General features: G+C 39.3%; 1 protein-coding gene across 1 annotated transcript in view; it reads left to right on the top strand.

Moving 5' to 3' along the window:
- The window catches only part of LOC128702837 (tetraspanin-18B), an 84,925-nt gene that overhangs the window by 61,004 nt on the left and 5,261 nt on the right, over nt 1-18,660 (top strand). The window contains exons 4-6 of the mRNA XM_053797263.2: nt 8,860-8,934; nt 16,393-16,461; nt 17,018-17,146. Of these exons, the coding sequence (XP_053653238.2) occupies nt 8,860-8,934; nt 16,393-16,461; nt 17,018-17,146 (273 nt within the window). The remainder of the gene's footprint in view (nt 1-8,859; nt 8,935-16,392; nt 16,462-17,017; nt 17,147-18,660) is intronic.

Raw genomic sequence — 18,660 nt, 5'->3', positions numbered from 1 at the left:
ACGTGCCATGTTCTCTCCTATCAGTACGATAGTTATTGTTAGTTGTTTTTAAAGCCAATCATTGTCACGAAGTTATAAAAGTGCAGGTAACCTGTGCACTAACTTCAAGACAACTTTAATATCTAAAATCGATATTAAAATAAATTCATTGTATAAAAATAGAGTTGTACACCTTGGTATATGTAATATTTAATTGTGCCTCATCACCAAAATAATCTTTACCATCTCCTTTCCCTCCAGATATTGTAATGGCAAAGCTTAGAACTTAATGCATTGCTTCATCCCTATTATGAGTTGCCTATAAGATTACTGTGCACTGGGTATCGAGGTAGCAACAATACCATATTCCGTGTTTTTTTCTCCAAAACTCATTGTGACGATTTCTAATGTTATGTGCTACAAGTTATTTTAATAGATTTATTATTCACCCCATATCCATCCTGTAGGTCGTAGTGGTAGTCAAAATATTACGAAGCACATAATGGTTACAAAAACTCATTACATTTGTAATGAGTTTTTGATGTAGACGTGAAATCTTTCGCACAAACATTACAGTGTAGCTTCTGTGTAGTTTTGAATTTATAATACCATATATTTAACAATTTATGGTTGAATTTAGAAAAGTTTGTGGTTAAGTTATTTACATCATGTAAAGCCAGATATTTTTTTTTCAGAATGGCTTGTAATATGCCATTATGGATAAAATTCTTTGCCATTTTTTTTTAATATTTTTGACGCAGAATGTGACTAGTTCATTTAACAAAATTTACATTTAGTTATGGTTACATCAGCTGGCGGTGCACACACCGAGAGTAGCTGGAGCCTTGCCGAAACCAAACAGTAGTAGTAACATCCAAGTCTACTGATATTGCTGGATGCATCAAAGATGTATCCAGCATGATAGATGGACTAAGTGTCACTCTCCTTCAGTCTCTAGCTAATGAAATTATTCTAGCATTAATTTTCTCAGCTCTTCGTTCTGTAATTTTGCTTCAAGTATTTGAAATTACAAACAGCTGTTCAGCGGAAAACTGTTCCAGTATTTTTTTCAACAGTTCTTACCTGGAGTATACCTGGAGAAGGTTTCAGGGGTCAACGCCCCTGTGGCCTCGCAAGAATCAGGGCCCGATCAACCAGGCTGTTACTTCTGGCCGCACGGAAGCTGACGTAAGAAGCACAGCCCGGCTGGTCAGGTGCCTGTCCAGCGCCTTCTTGAAAACAGCCAGGGGTCTATTGGTAATCCCCCTTACGTATGTTGGGAGGCAGTTAAACAGTCTTGGGCCCCTGACACTTATTATGTTCATTTAGCGTACTTGTGGCGCCCCTGCTTTTCATTAGAGAATGTTGCATCTCCTGCCGAGTCTTCTGCTTTCGTAGGGAGTGATTTTCATGTGCAAATTTGGGACTAGTCCCTCTCGGATTTTCCAGGTGTTCTTGGGTTTGTCTTGTCTACCGGTTGTTTCAGTACGGTTAAAAATGTTGGTATATGCGTGAAACATTAATGGAAGCGTGTCTTCGGTAGGTAATTTTTAGATAGTTTTATTATGCACCCCCAAACCAGTCATATGGGTGGTAATCAAAAGATTACTGAGGTACATCAAGGGTTCCAATAACTGAGCCACAACATTGTTAGCTAAGAAACTTGGTAATAATGACCTTATTACATTATCAGTGAATTTGTTTAAAAAAAAAAATTACCCCTGGCTTCTACCGGAAGGGTGTCTCCTACATATTCCGTGTTGCGTGCTTCCCCAAGTACTTTATTATAGTTAAGTGGGTATCGAGGTAGCAACAATACCATATTCCGTGTTTTTTTTCTCCAATACTCATTGTGACGATATGGATATCTCAAAAGCATTTTCTTGATGTTAGTCTGCATACATACAATGAAGTCATTGAGACTTCAAACGTGCTAGTGCACGTTTTACTAGGCAGCCTAGTATGCGTTGCGGGTTAAGGGCGCTTAGATAAAATCTATTTTTTAAGAAATTAGACGCCTTTAAAGAATAAATCTTAGTACAATGGTTGAAAATTTTCATAACTAACCCGCAAATTAAAACTAAAATATATATTTTTTGTCCGTCCTGGACCATTATTAAGCCGTTGACTCGCTAGCGTTTTGACAAACATGATAATACTCTGTTGATGTGATAAACGTTGAAGAAAACACGCACGGTATGAGGACGGCTGTCGTGTGTTATTGAAAGTTGTGTTGTTGCTCTAGTGTTATCAGGGACTTTAAAAATGTTTATGCGAGTTTATTACTGTTAGGTATTGGCCTTTTTTATAACTGTATGTTATGGTCATGTTTTGCTATGGTGCTTTGTCAGTATACTTACGCCACCCTTGAGGCTATTATCAGTTATCACGTACTATCTTATATATGCTATATTGTATTCTCACGTCGCTAGCTGTTATATATTAACTTGTCAGTCATATTTTACCAGGTGTTATACAACTTGTGATTATCTTGCGCTGCCAGTTAACATATATTGTATTTGTACTGCCATATTTATCATATGTTTCATGTGTTGTATATAAAATAAAAATCAAAGCACAATTCACATAAACGCGTTTAAATTGCAAAGCAGATCAGCTGACAACACTATGTAACCCTGTCTTGTAACATTTTTTACCTTATTCTATACGAGTATTTCTTCAGGATCTTAAAGAAACTTTGAAATAATGACCTTACTATGGTACACAAGCTTACCCAGGACACCACAAAACTGAGTTTTAGTCTCTGGAGGAGACTGTTGGAGGCATTGGGCAGAGTACTGGCTTGGCGCATTACTCGTGCTGTATAGGTCTTGGGACCTGTGGCTTAGTTCCTGTAGTGAACTGTCCTCTGTGCTATATTGTAAGTTATATTCATTTTCGTCAAGTTGATTGTATTTCCCTGTCTCACTGCCTATGTGTACCACCCCATTTATCTAAACCCCAATGATATACTCCTGTTCCCAAATATATTATTGTACAAGGACTTAATAATAAACTGTGTTTGAGTAGAATAGTAATATTCACTGTCCCCGTCATTTATTCTTTTTTCTTATATTTTATTATGTTTATATATGAGTGAAGAGTGGGCGAGGCATATGTTAGTGAGTAGTGTAGAGTTAATGAGAGTGTCGTGGTGGTCACCACTGACCTGTCATTACCTACCTACCTCCGCTAATCATCTCACTCCTACCACCTCGCCTGCCTCTCCCCTGCCTATACATAATCCCTTACTCCCATATTCCCACTTATATCCTATTCAATCATTATCCCCCTACATGACAACCATACGGTGGGAAGAGAATGTTTGGATATTGTCTCCGTTAGTTGGTTACACTATATTCTTGCAGTACTTTCAAATTTAATATTATAATTCCTAGTAATGCACATTACATTAGTGACACATTCATAATACAGAGTATTATGAATGTGTCACTATCATTTATGGATATTGCCATTTTTTTATGCTACCCTGGTACATTTTATTTCTCAGACGTATCCGTGTGCTATATAAAATGTGACTCCTTCCCTAAACCGCCTACAGTATTTAAAAATATGATTCTGTTATTGCACGACCCATGTTATTTTTAAGCACGGGAAATGCAGTCAAGCAAGAAATTCAGCTGTTTGCGATATGCGTTTTCTCTTCATTATAAAATGGCTCTCTCATGTGAGGATTGTACGTTTGGGTGAATGTAGTGAAGTGAGGCAGCATATTCAGTAATGGGAGATAAATTTCCACGTTGGCAAGATTCAGCATTGCGAACTGAATGGTTAAAACAAGCATATCATTCTTGCGAGCGTGTGCGCGCGTATGTGTACGTGGGTGTGTGTGCGCGCATGGGTGCGTGCGTGTACTTACCTTTATGTGTGGTTGCAGGGGTCGAGTCACAGTGTGTGAGAGAGAGCGAGAGCAACCATGCAAGCGGCATGGCGGGCGGACCTGAAGGCAGCCAGAAACATCCGCATTGTCACCATACTACCATGAACAGATTATTTACATCCACTGTGGACAACATTTGCTTGCGATATAATGAAGCTGAAGGTGGTGGTGCCGACAACTTAAAAGACGTAGCAGTAAAAGATAAGCAATCCAAATAATTTTTTCATGAATGAGCCTCAACACCCTGTCAATGTATGCCAAATTTCTGACATAACCCTAACTCCACTAGACTTTGAGAAAGCCATTGACAACATGCCCATGCATTCAGCCCCAGGCCCAGACTCGTGGAACTCTGTGTTCAATAAGAACTGCAAGAAATCCCTCTCACGGGCCCAAAGTATGCTGTGGAGAAGGAGCATAGACACAGGTGAGATTCCGCAGTCACTAAAAACAACGGATATAGCCCCATTCCATCAAGGTGGCACCAAAGCAGTAGCTAAGAACTATAGACCAATAGCTTTAACGTCCTACATCATAAAAATCTTTGAAAGAGTTCTAAGAAGCAGGATTGCAAACCACTTGGACTCCCAACAATTGCACAATCCAGGGCAACATGGGTTCAGAGCAGGTCAATTCTGCCTCTCGCAGCTACTGGACTACTATGATATGGTTTTGGATGCACTGGAAAACAAACAGAATGCAGATGTAATTTATACAGATTTTGCAAAAGCCTTTGACAAGTGCGATCATGGTGTAATAGCACACAAAATGCGTTCTAAAGGGATAACTGGCAAAGTAGGCAGAAGGATCTTCAATTTTCTAACAAATCGAACACAGAGAGTAGTGGTAAACAGAGTTAAATCGGAAGCTGCCATAGTGAAGACCTCTGACCCATAAGGCACAGTACTCGCCACTATCCTGTTCCTCATCCTCATGTCAGACATAGATAGAGATGTAAACCATAGCACCGTATCATCCTTTGCAGACGATACTAGGATCTGCATGAGAGTGTCATCTATTAAGGACACGGCAAATCTCCAAGATATAAACCAAGGTATCCAATGGGCAACGGAGAACAATATGATGTTCAATGAAGACAAAGTCCAACTACTCCGTTTTGGAAAACTGGAGGAAATAATAACTAGGACTGAGTGTACTGCAAACTCTAATCACACAATAGAGCAGAAAAGTAATGTGAAGGACCTGGGAGTGGTAATGCCTAAGGATCTCGCCTTCAAGGATCACAATAGTATCACTATCACATCTGCGAGGAAACTGATAGGATGGACAATGAGAACATTCAAGACAAGAGATGTAAAGCCGCTGATGATCCTTTTTAAATCACTTGTTCTCTCTAGGCTGGAATACTGCAGTACATTAACATCTCCATTCAAGGCAGGTGAAATTGCAGATCTAGAGAATGTACAGAGAACCTTTACTGAACATATAAGCTCCATCAATCACCTTAACTACTGGGAACGCCTGGAAGCACTTGACTTGTACTCACTGGAGTACAGGCGAGAGAGATACATCATCATCTACATCTGGAAGATCCTGGAGGGACTGGTCGTTAATCTGCACACAGAAATCACTCCCTACGAAAGCAAAAGACTTGGCAGGCGAGACAATATACCCCCAGTGAAAGTAGGGGTGCCATTAGTAGACTAAGAGAAAATACAGTAAGTGCCCGGGGCCCAATAGCCTCCCACCAGCCATAAGGGGAATTACCAGTAGACCCTTGGTTGCCTTCAAGAGGGAGCTGAACAGATACCTAAAGTCAGTGCCGGATCAGCCGGGCTGTGGTTCGTACGTTGGACTACGTGCGGCCAACAGTAGCAGCCTGGTTGATCAGACCCTGATCCACCGGGAGGCCTGGTCATGGACCGGGCCGCGGGGGCGTTGATCCCCGGAATGCTCTTCAGGTAGCAGACCCCCTCAGAGATTTCGCGACATGTTATAACTTCTCTTCAGTAGAAATATTTGGTCACCCTTGGATCACGAGGAGAGTGTATACTGAAGTTCCTAAAATAATTCGGTGATAAACTTGTCAAAAAGACCAAATACTCTACAGCAACCAATTTTCTTTCATTAGACTCGATGTAGCGATCCAGAGAGGAAATGCCTGCTTCTTCCTGACACATGGTCTTCCTCATTTAAGTTGGAGGGAGCTATCGAAGTCATTCATGTTAACCTCATTTCTAGCATATTAAGATAAATTCTTTGAAAAAAAAAGGTGGTAGAAAAAAAATCAGCAGCTTCATGAAGAAACCCCAATTTTTTTTAGTGAGGCCATTTCATTCTCGTTTCTGAGGTTATGAAACACCCAGTTAGTATCAGAGGTGGTCCCTCCCATATAAAAGAATGTTATGGCTATTTTAAAAAATCTTTGTATGGTATTTGACATATGAATGTATATGTTAACGTGTATATGTATTTTTTAACAGTTGTGAACGTTTGATATTGAAGCAAAAATGGTTTAGTCCTGCGAGCATCATCGCATTGGTAACCAATGATGATGCAGCAGCTTCCTCGACAGTGAGACACTTAACTTTTTCCAAAATATTGAGAGTGAAAGTGCAAGTTAATCACTGTTGAATTACATATGAGTGAGAACTACTGTAAAAACCTGTGACTGCCGTCATGGTAAATTATGGACAGCCTCGCAATAATGTTTTATCTTTACTCATGAGTGACTACTATACCCAGCTTCACTAGTTAATATTATATACCAGTAGTAAAATATAGTTATTAGGGTACACGATTAATTAAAACAAAATCGTAATCCTACACAGTATGTTTAATGGAACAGACTGGCATAAACACGCTACCTCTCCTCTGAGAAAACTTGCCCACACTCTGTTTCTGCTTTTGCAACATTGCATAGCTCTTGATGACGCGTTAAATATCCTGAGCTGAAGATTTCCATCTCTCACAGCTTGTTTTCCATTAAGCTCACTTGTCTAATGTTTATATATATATATATATATATATATATATATATATATATATATATATATATAATATATATATATTATATTATATATATATATATAATATATTTAACATTTATATAATATATAATATTTATATATATATATATATATATATATATATATATATATATATATATATATATATAATATATATTTATATATATATATATATATATATATATATATATATATATATATATATATATATATATATATATATATATATATGTATATATGTCGTGCCGAATATGTAAAACTGGTCAATTAGCAAAAACTCATTTAAAATTAAGTCCTTTCTGAAATTTTCTTTTATACGTTTAAAGATATATTTTTTTCATTAATGTTAATGTAAAAAAATTTAATTTTGCACCAAAAGAATCTTAGAAATCTTACCTAACCTTATTATAACAAGAACAATTTATTTTAGCCTAACCCAACTAAATATATTTTAGATTTGTTTACAGTAATTTAATACTAAACAAACACAGTGAAATATATTTTTTTCGTTAGGTTCAGAATGATTTTGGCGAAAGTATTGCATACACAAATTTTCACTTGTCCTATATGGCAAGATGAGCGTTGCTATTTAAACAAAGATCGAAAGTTCTGCCTATTCGGCACGACATATATATATATATATATATATATATATATATATATATATATATATATATATATATATATTATATATATATATATATATTTCGCCTGCTCTTGCGAATTCCTTGCATTGTTAAAATGTCTAGTAAGGCTGATGCATGCAGGGAATGAGATGAAAAGCTGTAAGCCTTCTCCCTGAAAGCTGGCTGCCTTGGATCAACGTCTAGCGCAAGCTGGACGCGAAGGTATTGGTCCAGTGTGGTGAGATTGGTATAGTACTGCGTACCTTGCTCCAAGGTTCGTAGGTTCGAGTCTCCTTCAGCCAGAGATCAGTGTTTGTGTATATTTCGCCTGCTCTTACGAATTCATTGCATGTATATATATATATATATATATATATATATATATATATATATATATATATATATATATATATTTATTTAATGAATAAACAGAAATATGGAAGGGGGGGGGGGTCGAACCGTGACCTGTAAATTGACATCTGTAACCCAACTGAACTCCTTCCTACAGGACTCAAGAAATCGTAATAACACGATTGCAAACAAACCATACCCCCGGCCGGGATTGAACCCGCGGTCATAGAGTCTCAAAACTCCAGCCCGTCGCGTTAGCCACTAGACCAGCTAGCCACAATAAGATTCATCCAACTAGGTATATTTCTACACCATAGGAAGGTTAGCACAGGCACCACTGTGACCACAAATGCAAGTTTTTACAGACGAATCTCCAGCTAGCTGGAGATTCGATTCCTACAGTCCAGAAGCTTTAACGGCAGATTGGGTTACAGATGGTGACTGACGGAATTTAGTGCAGAAAGTACTAGTTCCAACTTCTTTCTCTTGTAAGCCTGGTGAAGACGGTAGTGTGTCGAACTGCCAAGTTACAAGCCACGGTTAGCGTCCCCCGTCCATTTTTCCGTTTTTTCATTGATAATTGTTTATTACAACTTAATCTGTGTTCATATATATATATATATATATATATATATATATATATATATATATATATATATATATATATATATATATATATATATGCAATAAGATCACAGTAAACAGGTGATTTCAGAATATGCAAAACAACCACTGTGAATGAATAGAGAAATTCCAAGCGCTTTCGTGACTACTCACATTATAATGTGAGTAGTCACGAAAGCGCTTGGAATTTCACTACTCTTTTTACAGTGGTTGTTTTGCATATATATATATATATATATATATATATATATATATATATATATATATATATATATATATATATATATATATATATATATATATATATATTACGTAAACAAATTGGTTTTCCCAGAAATATTTGAAGTACAGTGTTTACATTATTTTTATTTATGTTTTTACCCCTCAGTACTTGGCGATGCTGATATTGGCAGTTTCTGCGGAAATTGGTGGTATCATCGCCATCAACCTCCTGCACCTGAGAGTAAGTGAGGGTGTGGTGGGAAGTACTGGAAATTAGCCAGACGTGTTGGTTTCATCAGGTTAATATTCTAAATAAAATAAACTTTTTCTCGTATGTATGACTTTGCCACGGTATTTCAAAAAAATGCTGTGAATTGTGTTTGGAAGTATATAGAGGTAGTGATATAGAATTGCAGCCCAGCGAGGGAAAATGATAGGATGGATAACGAGAACCTTCAAAACAACTGCAGTGGCGGCTCGTCAAAAATTAGAATGGGGGGACTGCGTGACTGCAAGCCTCATGATGCGGTACTATAAATAACAAAAAGGCACAATACCGTGACTGGAACGATACACAAATAACCCGCACATAAAAGAGAGAAGCTTACGACGACGTTTCGGTCCGACTTGGACTTTGTCAATGGTCCAAGTCGGACCGAAACGTCGTCGTAAGCTTCTCTCTTTTATGTGCCGGTTATTTGTGTATGCGGTACTATCTACTGCATCAAACCTCTATTTTTAATATTTTTTATCTCGTTTCAGCAACAACAAAAATAAAATCGCATATAAATACATGGAAAACAACATACAACAGATTTTTCCTGTAATGTATTTGTCAGTTGCAAATTATTTTAGCATAAGGTTGATGAAGTCATGCGTCTGGCAGTGAGCATCTGGGGAGACCAACTCCTGTAGACGAGCGCCACCACAGGGGATGCCAAGCCAATGATGGTATTCTTCAAGTCACTTGTTCTCTCTAGGCTCTACACTAACAGCCCCATTCACGGCAGGCGAAATTGCAGATCTGAAGAATGTACAGAGAACCTTCACTGCACGTGTAAGTTCAGTCAAACACCTTAATTACTAGGAATGTTTTAAGGCTCTTGACCTGTACTCCCTGGAATACAGGAACATCTGGAAAATCCTAGATGGAATGGCCCTAAATCTGCACACAAAAATCACTCCCTATGAAAGGAAAAGACTAGGCAGGCGGTGTAATATACGTACCCACAATGAAAAGCACGGGTGCCGTGAATACACTAAGAGAAAACATAAATGTACAAGGCCTCAACAACCTCCCACCATGCATAAGGGGAATTACCAATAGAACCCAGCCTGCCTTCAAGAGGGAGCCGGAATCTTTTTTTCACTGTAACTTGTCCATTTTTATCACATAAATTTTAAATGTGTAATTAGTGGCACAGTTTACGCTTAGACTACCGTGATTAGAAGGTGCTGTACTCTACATGCATTCTCTGTGTTAGCTAAATTATTATTATTATTATTACAATCAAAACTATGCGCTAAACCCACAAGGGTCATACAGCACTGTAGGGCAGGATGTTCTAAAGGTGAAATATGCGAAGATAGAACAAGTGACCTGAAGAGTGTCATCATGGGCTTGGCCTCCCTAGTTTTGAAGGTTCTCATTATCCATCCTGTCATTTTTCTTGCAGATGCGATTGATACAATGTTATGGTCCTTGAAGGTGAGATCCTCCGACATGATCACTCCCAGGTCTTTGACGTTGGTGTTTCGCTCTATTTTGTGGCCAGAATTTGTTTTGTACTCTGATGAAGATTTAATTTCCTCATGTTTACCATATCTGAGTAATTTAAATTTCTCATCGTTGAACTTCATATTGTTTTCTGCAGCCCACTGAAAGATTTGGTTGATGTCCGCCTGGAGCTTTGCAGTGTCTGCAATGGAAGACACTGTCATGCAGATTCGGGTGTCATCTGCAAAGGAAGACACGGTGCTGTGGCTGACATCCTTGTCTATGTTGGATATGAGGATGAGGAACAAGATGGGAGCGAGTACTGTGCCTTGTGGAACAGAGCTTTTCACCGTAGCTGCCTCGGACTTTACTCTGTTGACGACTACTCTCTGTGTTCTGTTAGTGAGGAAATTATAGATCCATCGACCGACTTTTCCTGTTATTCCTTTAGCACGCATTTTGTGCGCTATTACGCCATGGTCACACTTGTCGAAGGCTTTTGCAAAGTCTGTATATATTACATCTGCATTCTTTTTGTCTTCTAGTGCATTTAGGACCTTGTCGTAGTGATCCAATAGTTGAGACAGACAGGAGCGACCTGTTCTAAACCCATGTTGCCCTGGGTTGTGTAACTGATGGGTTTCTAGATGGGTGGTGATCTTGCTTCTTAGGACCCTTTCAAAGATTTTTATGATATGGGATGTTAGTGCTATTGGTCTGTAGTTCTTTGCTATTGCTTTACTGCCCCCTTTGTGGAGTGGGGCTATGTCTGTTGTTTTTAGTAACTGAGGGACGACCCCCGTGTCCATGCTCCCTCTCCATAGGATGGAAAAGGCTCGTGATAGGGGCTTCTTGCAGTTCTTGATGAACACAGAGTTCCATGAGTCTGGCCCTGGGGCAGAGTGCATGGCCATGTCATTTATCGCCTGTTCGAAGTCATTTGGCGTCAGGATAACATCGGATAGGCTTGTGTTAATCAAATTTTGTGGCTCTCTCATAAAAAATTCATTTTGATCTTCGACTCTCAGTCTTGTTAGCGACTTGCTAAAAACTGAGTCATATTGGGTGGCCCGGTGGCCTGGTGGCTAAAGCTCCCGCTTCACACACGGAAGGCCCGGGTTCGATTCCCGGCGGGTGGAAACATTTCGACACGTTTCCTTACACTTGTTGTCCTGTTCACCTAGCAACAAATAGGTACCTGGGTATTAGTCGACTGGTGTGGGTCGCATCCTGGGGGACAAGATTAAGGACCCCAATGGAAATAAGTTAGACAGTCCTCGGTGACGCACTGACTTTCTTGGGTTATCCTGGGTGGCTAACCCTCCGGGGTTAAAAATCCGAACGAAATCTTATCTTATCTTATCTCTTGGGACTTGAGTAGCTCACTCATTTCCTTGCTGTCATCTGTGTAGGACCCATCTTGTTTAAGTAGGAGCCCAATACTGGACGTTGTTCTCGATTTTGATTTGGCATAGGAGAAGAAATACTTTGGGTTTCTTTCGATTTCATTTATGGCTTTTAGTTCTTCCCGCGATTCCTGACTCCTAAAGGATTCTTTTAGCTTAAGTTCGATGCTTGCTATTTCTCTGACCAGTGTCTCCCTACGCATTTCAGATATATTGACCTCTTTTAGCCGCTCTGTTATTCTTTTCCGTCGCCTGTAAAGGGAGCGCCTGTCTCTTTCTATTTTACATCTACTCCTCCTTTTTCTTAGAGGAATAAGCCTTGTGCATACATCGAGTGCCACCGAGTTAATCTGTTCTAGGCATAAGTTGGGGTCTGTGTTGCTTAGTATATCTTCCCGGCTTATATCGGTTAGGACTTGGTTTACTTGGTCCCACTTTATGTTTTTGTTATTGAAGTTGAATTTGGTGAATGCTCCCTCGTGACTAATCTCATTTTGTCGGTCTGGGGCTCCTCGCATACATGTCTGAACCTCAATTATGTTGTGATCTGAGTATATTGTTTTTGATATGGTGACATTTCTTATCAGATCATCATTGTTAGTGAAGATGAGGTCTAGTGTATTCTCCAGTCTAGTAGGCTCTATTATTTGCTTGTTTAAATTGAATTTTGTGCAGAGATTTAAAAGCTCGCGTGAGTGTGAGTTTTCATCAGAGCTGCCTCCTGGTGTTATTACTGCAACAATATTATTTGCTATATTCCTCCATTTTAGGTGCCTTAAGTTGAAATCCCCCAGGAGCAAGATGTTGGGTGCAGGAGCTGGAAGATTTTCCAGACATTGGTCAATTTTTAACAGCTGTTCTTGGAATTGCTGGGATGTTGCATCCGGAGGCTTGTAGACTACCACAATGACTAGGTTTTGGTTCTCGACCTTTACTGCTAAAACTTCCACTACATCATTTGAGGCATTTAGCAGTTCTGTGCAAACAAGTGACTCTGCAATGTACAGGCCAAACCCCCCCCCCCTTCCTTTTGCCTGTTCACTCTGTCACATCTGTATAGGTTGTAACCTGGGATCCATATTTCGTTGTCCAAGTGATCCTTTATGTGGGTTTCAGTGAAAGCCGCGAACATTGCCTTTGCCTCTGCAAGCAGTCCACGGATGAAAGGTATTTTGTTGTTTGTTGCTGGCTTTAGACCCTGTATATTTGCAAAGAAGAATGTTTATCGGACTGGTGGTATTGTTGGTACTGGGGGGGGATTTTTTTTCCGGCATTAGTATCTGTATCTGTTGGTTTGGAGTGGAGGCCATCGACTGTGGTTCCACTCCAGGAATGACTGGATTTGGTGTACGATTTCTGCCATTTCCTGCCAGTTTTTTTTTCCTTCCTGGCACTAAAAAACCTCTCCCTCTTGAGTGGCTGTGGCTACCCAGGTTTTCCCATGGCCTGGATGTTTTGTATCTTTTTGTCCCTTTTAGATGGTATGCCTGGCAATTCAAGTTATAGCACAGACTTTCCTGTACTGAAGAGGTACACAGTTCAGGGTGAAAAAGCTTACAGGAAGGGAGTTTGCATTTTCCTGTTGTCATATGGGCATGGCATTTTCTAGGGTGGTCATAGTTGCACGTCCCATCTGTTTTTCCAGATTTCCCATGCCAGCAGATACCGAGTGCATAGTATGTGCACAGGCTTGGTTTCCGTTTGCCTTGGGTTTCTGTGACTGTATTCCCTGTTGGTACATGTTTCCCTGTCTTACTTCTATCCTCCCTAGCACCAACAATGGAGCTCCCACCAGTTGTTTTTGGTAATATATCCTCACTATTGCTAGTGGAGTCCTCTTGTTTGCTATTTCCTGCGGTATTTCTAGTTTGTAATATTGGTTTTATCTTATCTTTGACTACACTTGTTTCCCTACTATGGCTCCTGTCCCCTATGAGGTCATTTATATGTATTCCTTCCTGCGTATAATTCCCGACTACCTGGACGAAAACTCCAGCCTCACCATTACTGTCTCCCAGGACAGCATCTCCAGCTTCACCATTACTGTCTCCCAGGACAGCATCTCCAGCTTCACCATTACTGTCTCCCAGGACACACAAGAATATTCAAGCATAGATCTTATCTTATGTAGGTACTTCTTGATATGAGAGGGGGGCCTGACTGAGGTGGGCTTTTGCGAAGTTTACCTCTTTGGTGACATGTAATGTGGAGTGGAGTAATCTGTCGATCTCGTAGCCCAGGATCTTATTTGGGTTTTTGGTGGTGATCGATGTACCTCTGATGTAGATACCCACTTTGTTTTCAGTTGTTGTGGCTTAACATCCAGAGGCCAGGATGGCATTATAGATATTTACCAGAGACATCGTGCAGTCTTGGGGTAGGTACTTTATTTGCTTTACTATTATGCCTGAGAGGCCAGGAGTTTTATTTCTCATTCTGCCTATGACTTGGCACAATCGCTCTTAGGGTAATTGGTCTAGTAAGGGGGTGGTCATCTTCGAGAGTTGTGTCATCAAATGGTATTGGTTTGAAGTTTACCAAATTGTCATCCATCCATTGGTTGACCCACTGGTAATGGTCAATTTTGAAACTGCTGCTGTTGTGCGAGAGAATTTTCTCCCATCAAATTGGCTTGGTCTTGTGGGTCATCCAGGTTGATAGACACTTCCTCATCATCTTCGTCAGTGAAGATGTATGTTAGGTACTGTGTAGGCATGGGCTTTGCCCCCCAAGAGCTGGCGAATCTTACTCCAGAACTGTTTTCAATTCAAATTCAAAGTTTATTCTCTATAAGGATTACAATGCTGAGTTTACAGAAATTTGGTTATTGTGTGGTTTACATGTGGTAAAATAATGATTACAGAGTGTACCACTAGAACGCTTAGCATGGCTAGGCATTTCGGGCAGACTTAGTTTTATTCTTAATTGTAAAATATTACAAATTATGAGGCAAGTTGGTATTATGGCTAAGTGACTAAATACTAGTTTGTGAGTTTAGCAATGTGAATGTTTTTGTTTTGGCACAGTACATAGTTTCAGTATTGGAGTATCACAGGATTCATTATTTTAAGATTGAGATTAATATTTCTGTTTATGGTCAAATGAGTGAGTGAAAGTGTGAACCACCAGGTGGTATTCATGTAGTTAGTTGACGGGGTGTATCAGGGAGATAAGATGTTTTCTAATGGTAGTTTTGAAGGTGATGAATGTGTCTGCAGTTCTAGAGTTCTCAGGTAGGGTATTCCAGATTTTAGGGCCTTTGACATACATTGAATTTTTGTAAAGGTTTAGTCGGACACGGGGAATGTCGTAGAGATGTTTGTGTCTGGTGTTGTGCCTGTGGGTTCTGTCACAACTATCAAGAAAGCATTTTAGGTCAAGGTTGTTATTAGAGTTTAAGGCCCTGTAGATGTAGATTGCACAGCAGTAATAAGTGTGGATGTACTGAACTGGGAGTAAGTTTAGGTCTATGAAGAGTGGGGGGGGGGGGTGGTGCCAGGGATGGGATTTAGTGATTATTCTTACTGCAGCTTTTTGTTGGGTTATTATTGGCTTTAGGTTTGGGTCAATGTTTGTATTGGTTACCCTGGAGAACAAGATATTTCCATATCTCACTTGTGCTGTGATTAGGTTAATTAATTCCAGCTCCATCCCCTGCAGTAGAGCAAATGTGATACCTTTGATGAGTCTTGAGAGTCTTCCTTTGTTTGGTGCTAGCCTGGTGAACCAGGTTACTACTGGAGGCCCGCTGCCTCGCATATCCATCACAGCCTGGTTGATCTGGCACTTGGTGAACATACTTGTCTAGCTTACTTCTACATTTATTCCAGATGTGTTTCCGATATCTACTGGTAAGATGTTGAATAATCTGGGGCCATGGATGTTGATACAGTATTTCCTTATTGTGGGTGTGATGGGCAGGGGTTTTAAGGTGGTTAGTCGGCTCTGGCAAGTTGCTTTGAGAAGTAATGTAAGGTTTCCAGGACATCTGTTGATCAAAGAGAAGGCCAAGTACCTAACTGCATATCGTTTAGGGATACAGGTATAACGCAGCATTAAATACAACAGAGCATCTAGGAAAAGTAATCTGGTATGTTTTAGTAACAAAATTTAAACCTATGAGTAGTGGGGCAGTAAGAAACAGTCGACAGCATTGTGGAGAGGCTGCTACGTACTAGGTGATGGTCAGCGCCTGTGCAAGCTATAGCAAAATCATCATAAAGTGACAGCCAAATATTAGAAGGGAGAACAGAGGCAAGGTCACTGATAGCGAGTAGAAAAAAAGAGTGGTACTAAGAACACAACCCTGAGGGACACCTTCAGTCTTTACGTAGTTGGGGAAAACATTAATGTGAACATAAAAATGTCTCAAGCAAGATGTGTAAGCTAATGATACATTAATGCAGGTTTGTACATGTTTTTTAATTATCATTAGGTACATAGAATTGTATGAATACATTTATCTGACACCTGAATACTTCTAGCACAACTGTTTTCTTACACAGAGTGCTGGCTGATTTAGTAGGTAATTTCTTAAATACTTTGTTACTGTATTTAATTTAAAATTTTATTGCAGCTGGATGACATCCTAATTAATGGGTGGGCAGAGGTCAACCAGGGAACTCGCAATATTATCCAGAATAATGTGAGTGTTGAATGGTGTAAGAAATATAGTAATATTGTGTAATAATATTTAGCCGCATAAATGAAAAACTGTGCTGTATTTGATAGACTATTGCACTCCAATATAAGAAAAATTTTAATATTTGTCTTAAAAGCAGTTTTAGTGCCTTTTTTATATAAAAATATATATCACACTTGTATTATTTGATAATGTAGTACTATATCTGTTACTAATTAAACCTCAAAGGAAGATTATGTAACTACATATCATTGGAGACCTTAATGTTAATCATATTATTGGCCTTGTTCATTTATCTAAGTTATTTCTTAATATAACACCACTGTATACATATAATAATGTATATTAACACCAGCTATTCCTTAATGGTGAATGGCTATTGTTTCAGGGAAGTGGACTGGATATAAATTTCCTTGGATCAAACCTGATTGCCTCTCATTCCTCAGGTGCTGTATGACCCATATGGGTTGAGTGCTTCCTCACAAATATAATGATAATAAACCTATCTGTAAAAATATTTGCATTAAACTTCAACAAAGTTTATTTTGTTACATTTCAGTTCAACTGTTGTGGATTTTATGGACCCAAGGAGTTTGCCTACACTAACTACCCAATAAGCAACTCTTGTTATGACACCATTCAGGAGGTCAACCAGGAAACCTTTACTAATGCCCAGCAGCTCAAGCAGGTGATTGACAGCCATCATTCTTATGAATTTTTTTTTGTGCAATTCTTATACAAGCCCCTCCATTTAAGAGGTCAGGGTCAAGCCTCCAGGGTTTCACACAATTACACTCTAGAAACAGAAAACTTGAAAGCAATGTAAGGTGGTACTCTTAAAAGTGATCAACAGTACATTGGAGAGTGTTTTTATGAACTGAAACAACTATACTATACTGGGAACTAGCAACTTGAGACAGGTCACAGCTTGACTATAGGATATAACCTTTTCCTTCAAGCAACAGATTTTGCACTCCCAAGTGAAAACAGGACACTGGTGGGCATACAGAGGTGGTGCTCTTTTTTGCAGTTAAGGTGAGCTGTTTTGCAGTAAGGGTCACCATGATCTGCAACTCCAGACTGGGCACTTCCTTGTAATCTACAATGTTTTGTTGGGTATGACAAAAGCATTAGCAGTTGCGATATTGCGGAGGTATTGGCTTTTCTCTTCTTGCAAAGCAGTGTACAGTTATGTAGTCTGAGGGGAGTTCACAGCATTTGAAAGATAGGTTGGGTACTAGCACCATCAACAGGTAGGATAGACACAATTTTAAACTTTGATGGGTAGATGCTGAAATTTGAGTTGCACCTCAAATTTCCACAAAGAGTTCCTGTGTGTGGAAGAACAGTCTTGCAGCAAGAATTTATGGAGTGATGGTTGACCATGATATTAGTGTTGGCAGTAGCATGGAGTTGTGGCAGCTTATTAGTCTGGGCAGCATCCTTCATGCTGAAGTGTATCCCACTCTTCAAAGAATGGCATAAGCCCTTCATAACAAATGGGTTACATTCCTGAAAATCTGCACGTAAATTAAAATACTGTACCATTGCGTGAACCTAGTTGGGAAAATCAGCTTAAATTATGGTTACCTTGAATTTTGCTAGTTGATTTTAGTAAAAATTATTAATTATAGTATAACTTGCCTTAAGTTCTGGTAGTAGTGACTCACTGAAATGGAAGTGTGTGGAGGGTTGATGTTGGACCATTGGGCTGAAGTGTATGGCTGTGGTTCTTGTGTTGTGGATGCAGAGTTGTCAGTAGTTGGTTGTGGTGACATACATATGTACTTTATAATACATCTCTGGTCTTTTGTTTTTAACCATGCAGTACTTTATACAGAGCTGATAAGACATTGTCAGGCATACCAAATGTTTCTAGATTTGTCAGAGTTCTTTTCATTGAAAAATATCTGCATCTTACCATTAACATGGAAATGTTTACAAAATTCATACATATGTTAACTTTTTATCTTAAAGTTCTTCCTTATCCTCTTCCTGTATCTGCCTCTTTCTCTCTCAACTGGAAATTTAGCTCCACCACCAATTTTGTGGTTATTCTTCAGCTTCCTGGTCTAACAGTTTATTTACATCATCATACATATCTTCCCAACCACCCTACCTGCCCCCTTGCCAAGAGATGCCCAGCACCTGCCTGACAGCCTCTTTCCTTCTTGCTCTTCAATTCCCCTCTCCCTCCTTCAT

The sequence above is a fragment of the Cherax quadricarinatus genome, chromosome 82 (genome assembly GCF_038502225.1).
Source record: "Cherax quadricarinatus isolate ZL_2023a chromosome 82, ASM3850222v1, whole genome shotgun sequence".
Classification (NCBI taxonomy): Eukaryota; Metazoa; Arthropoda; class Malacostraca; order Decapoda; family Parastacidae; genus Cherax; species Cherax quadricarinatus.
This window is presented reverse-complemented; position numbering and strand designations above follow the sequence as displayed.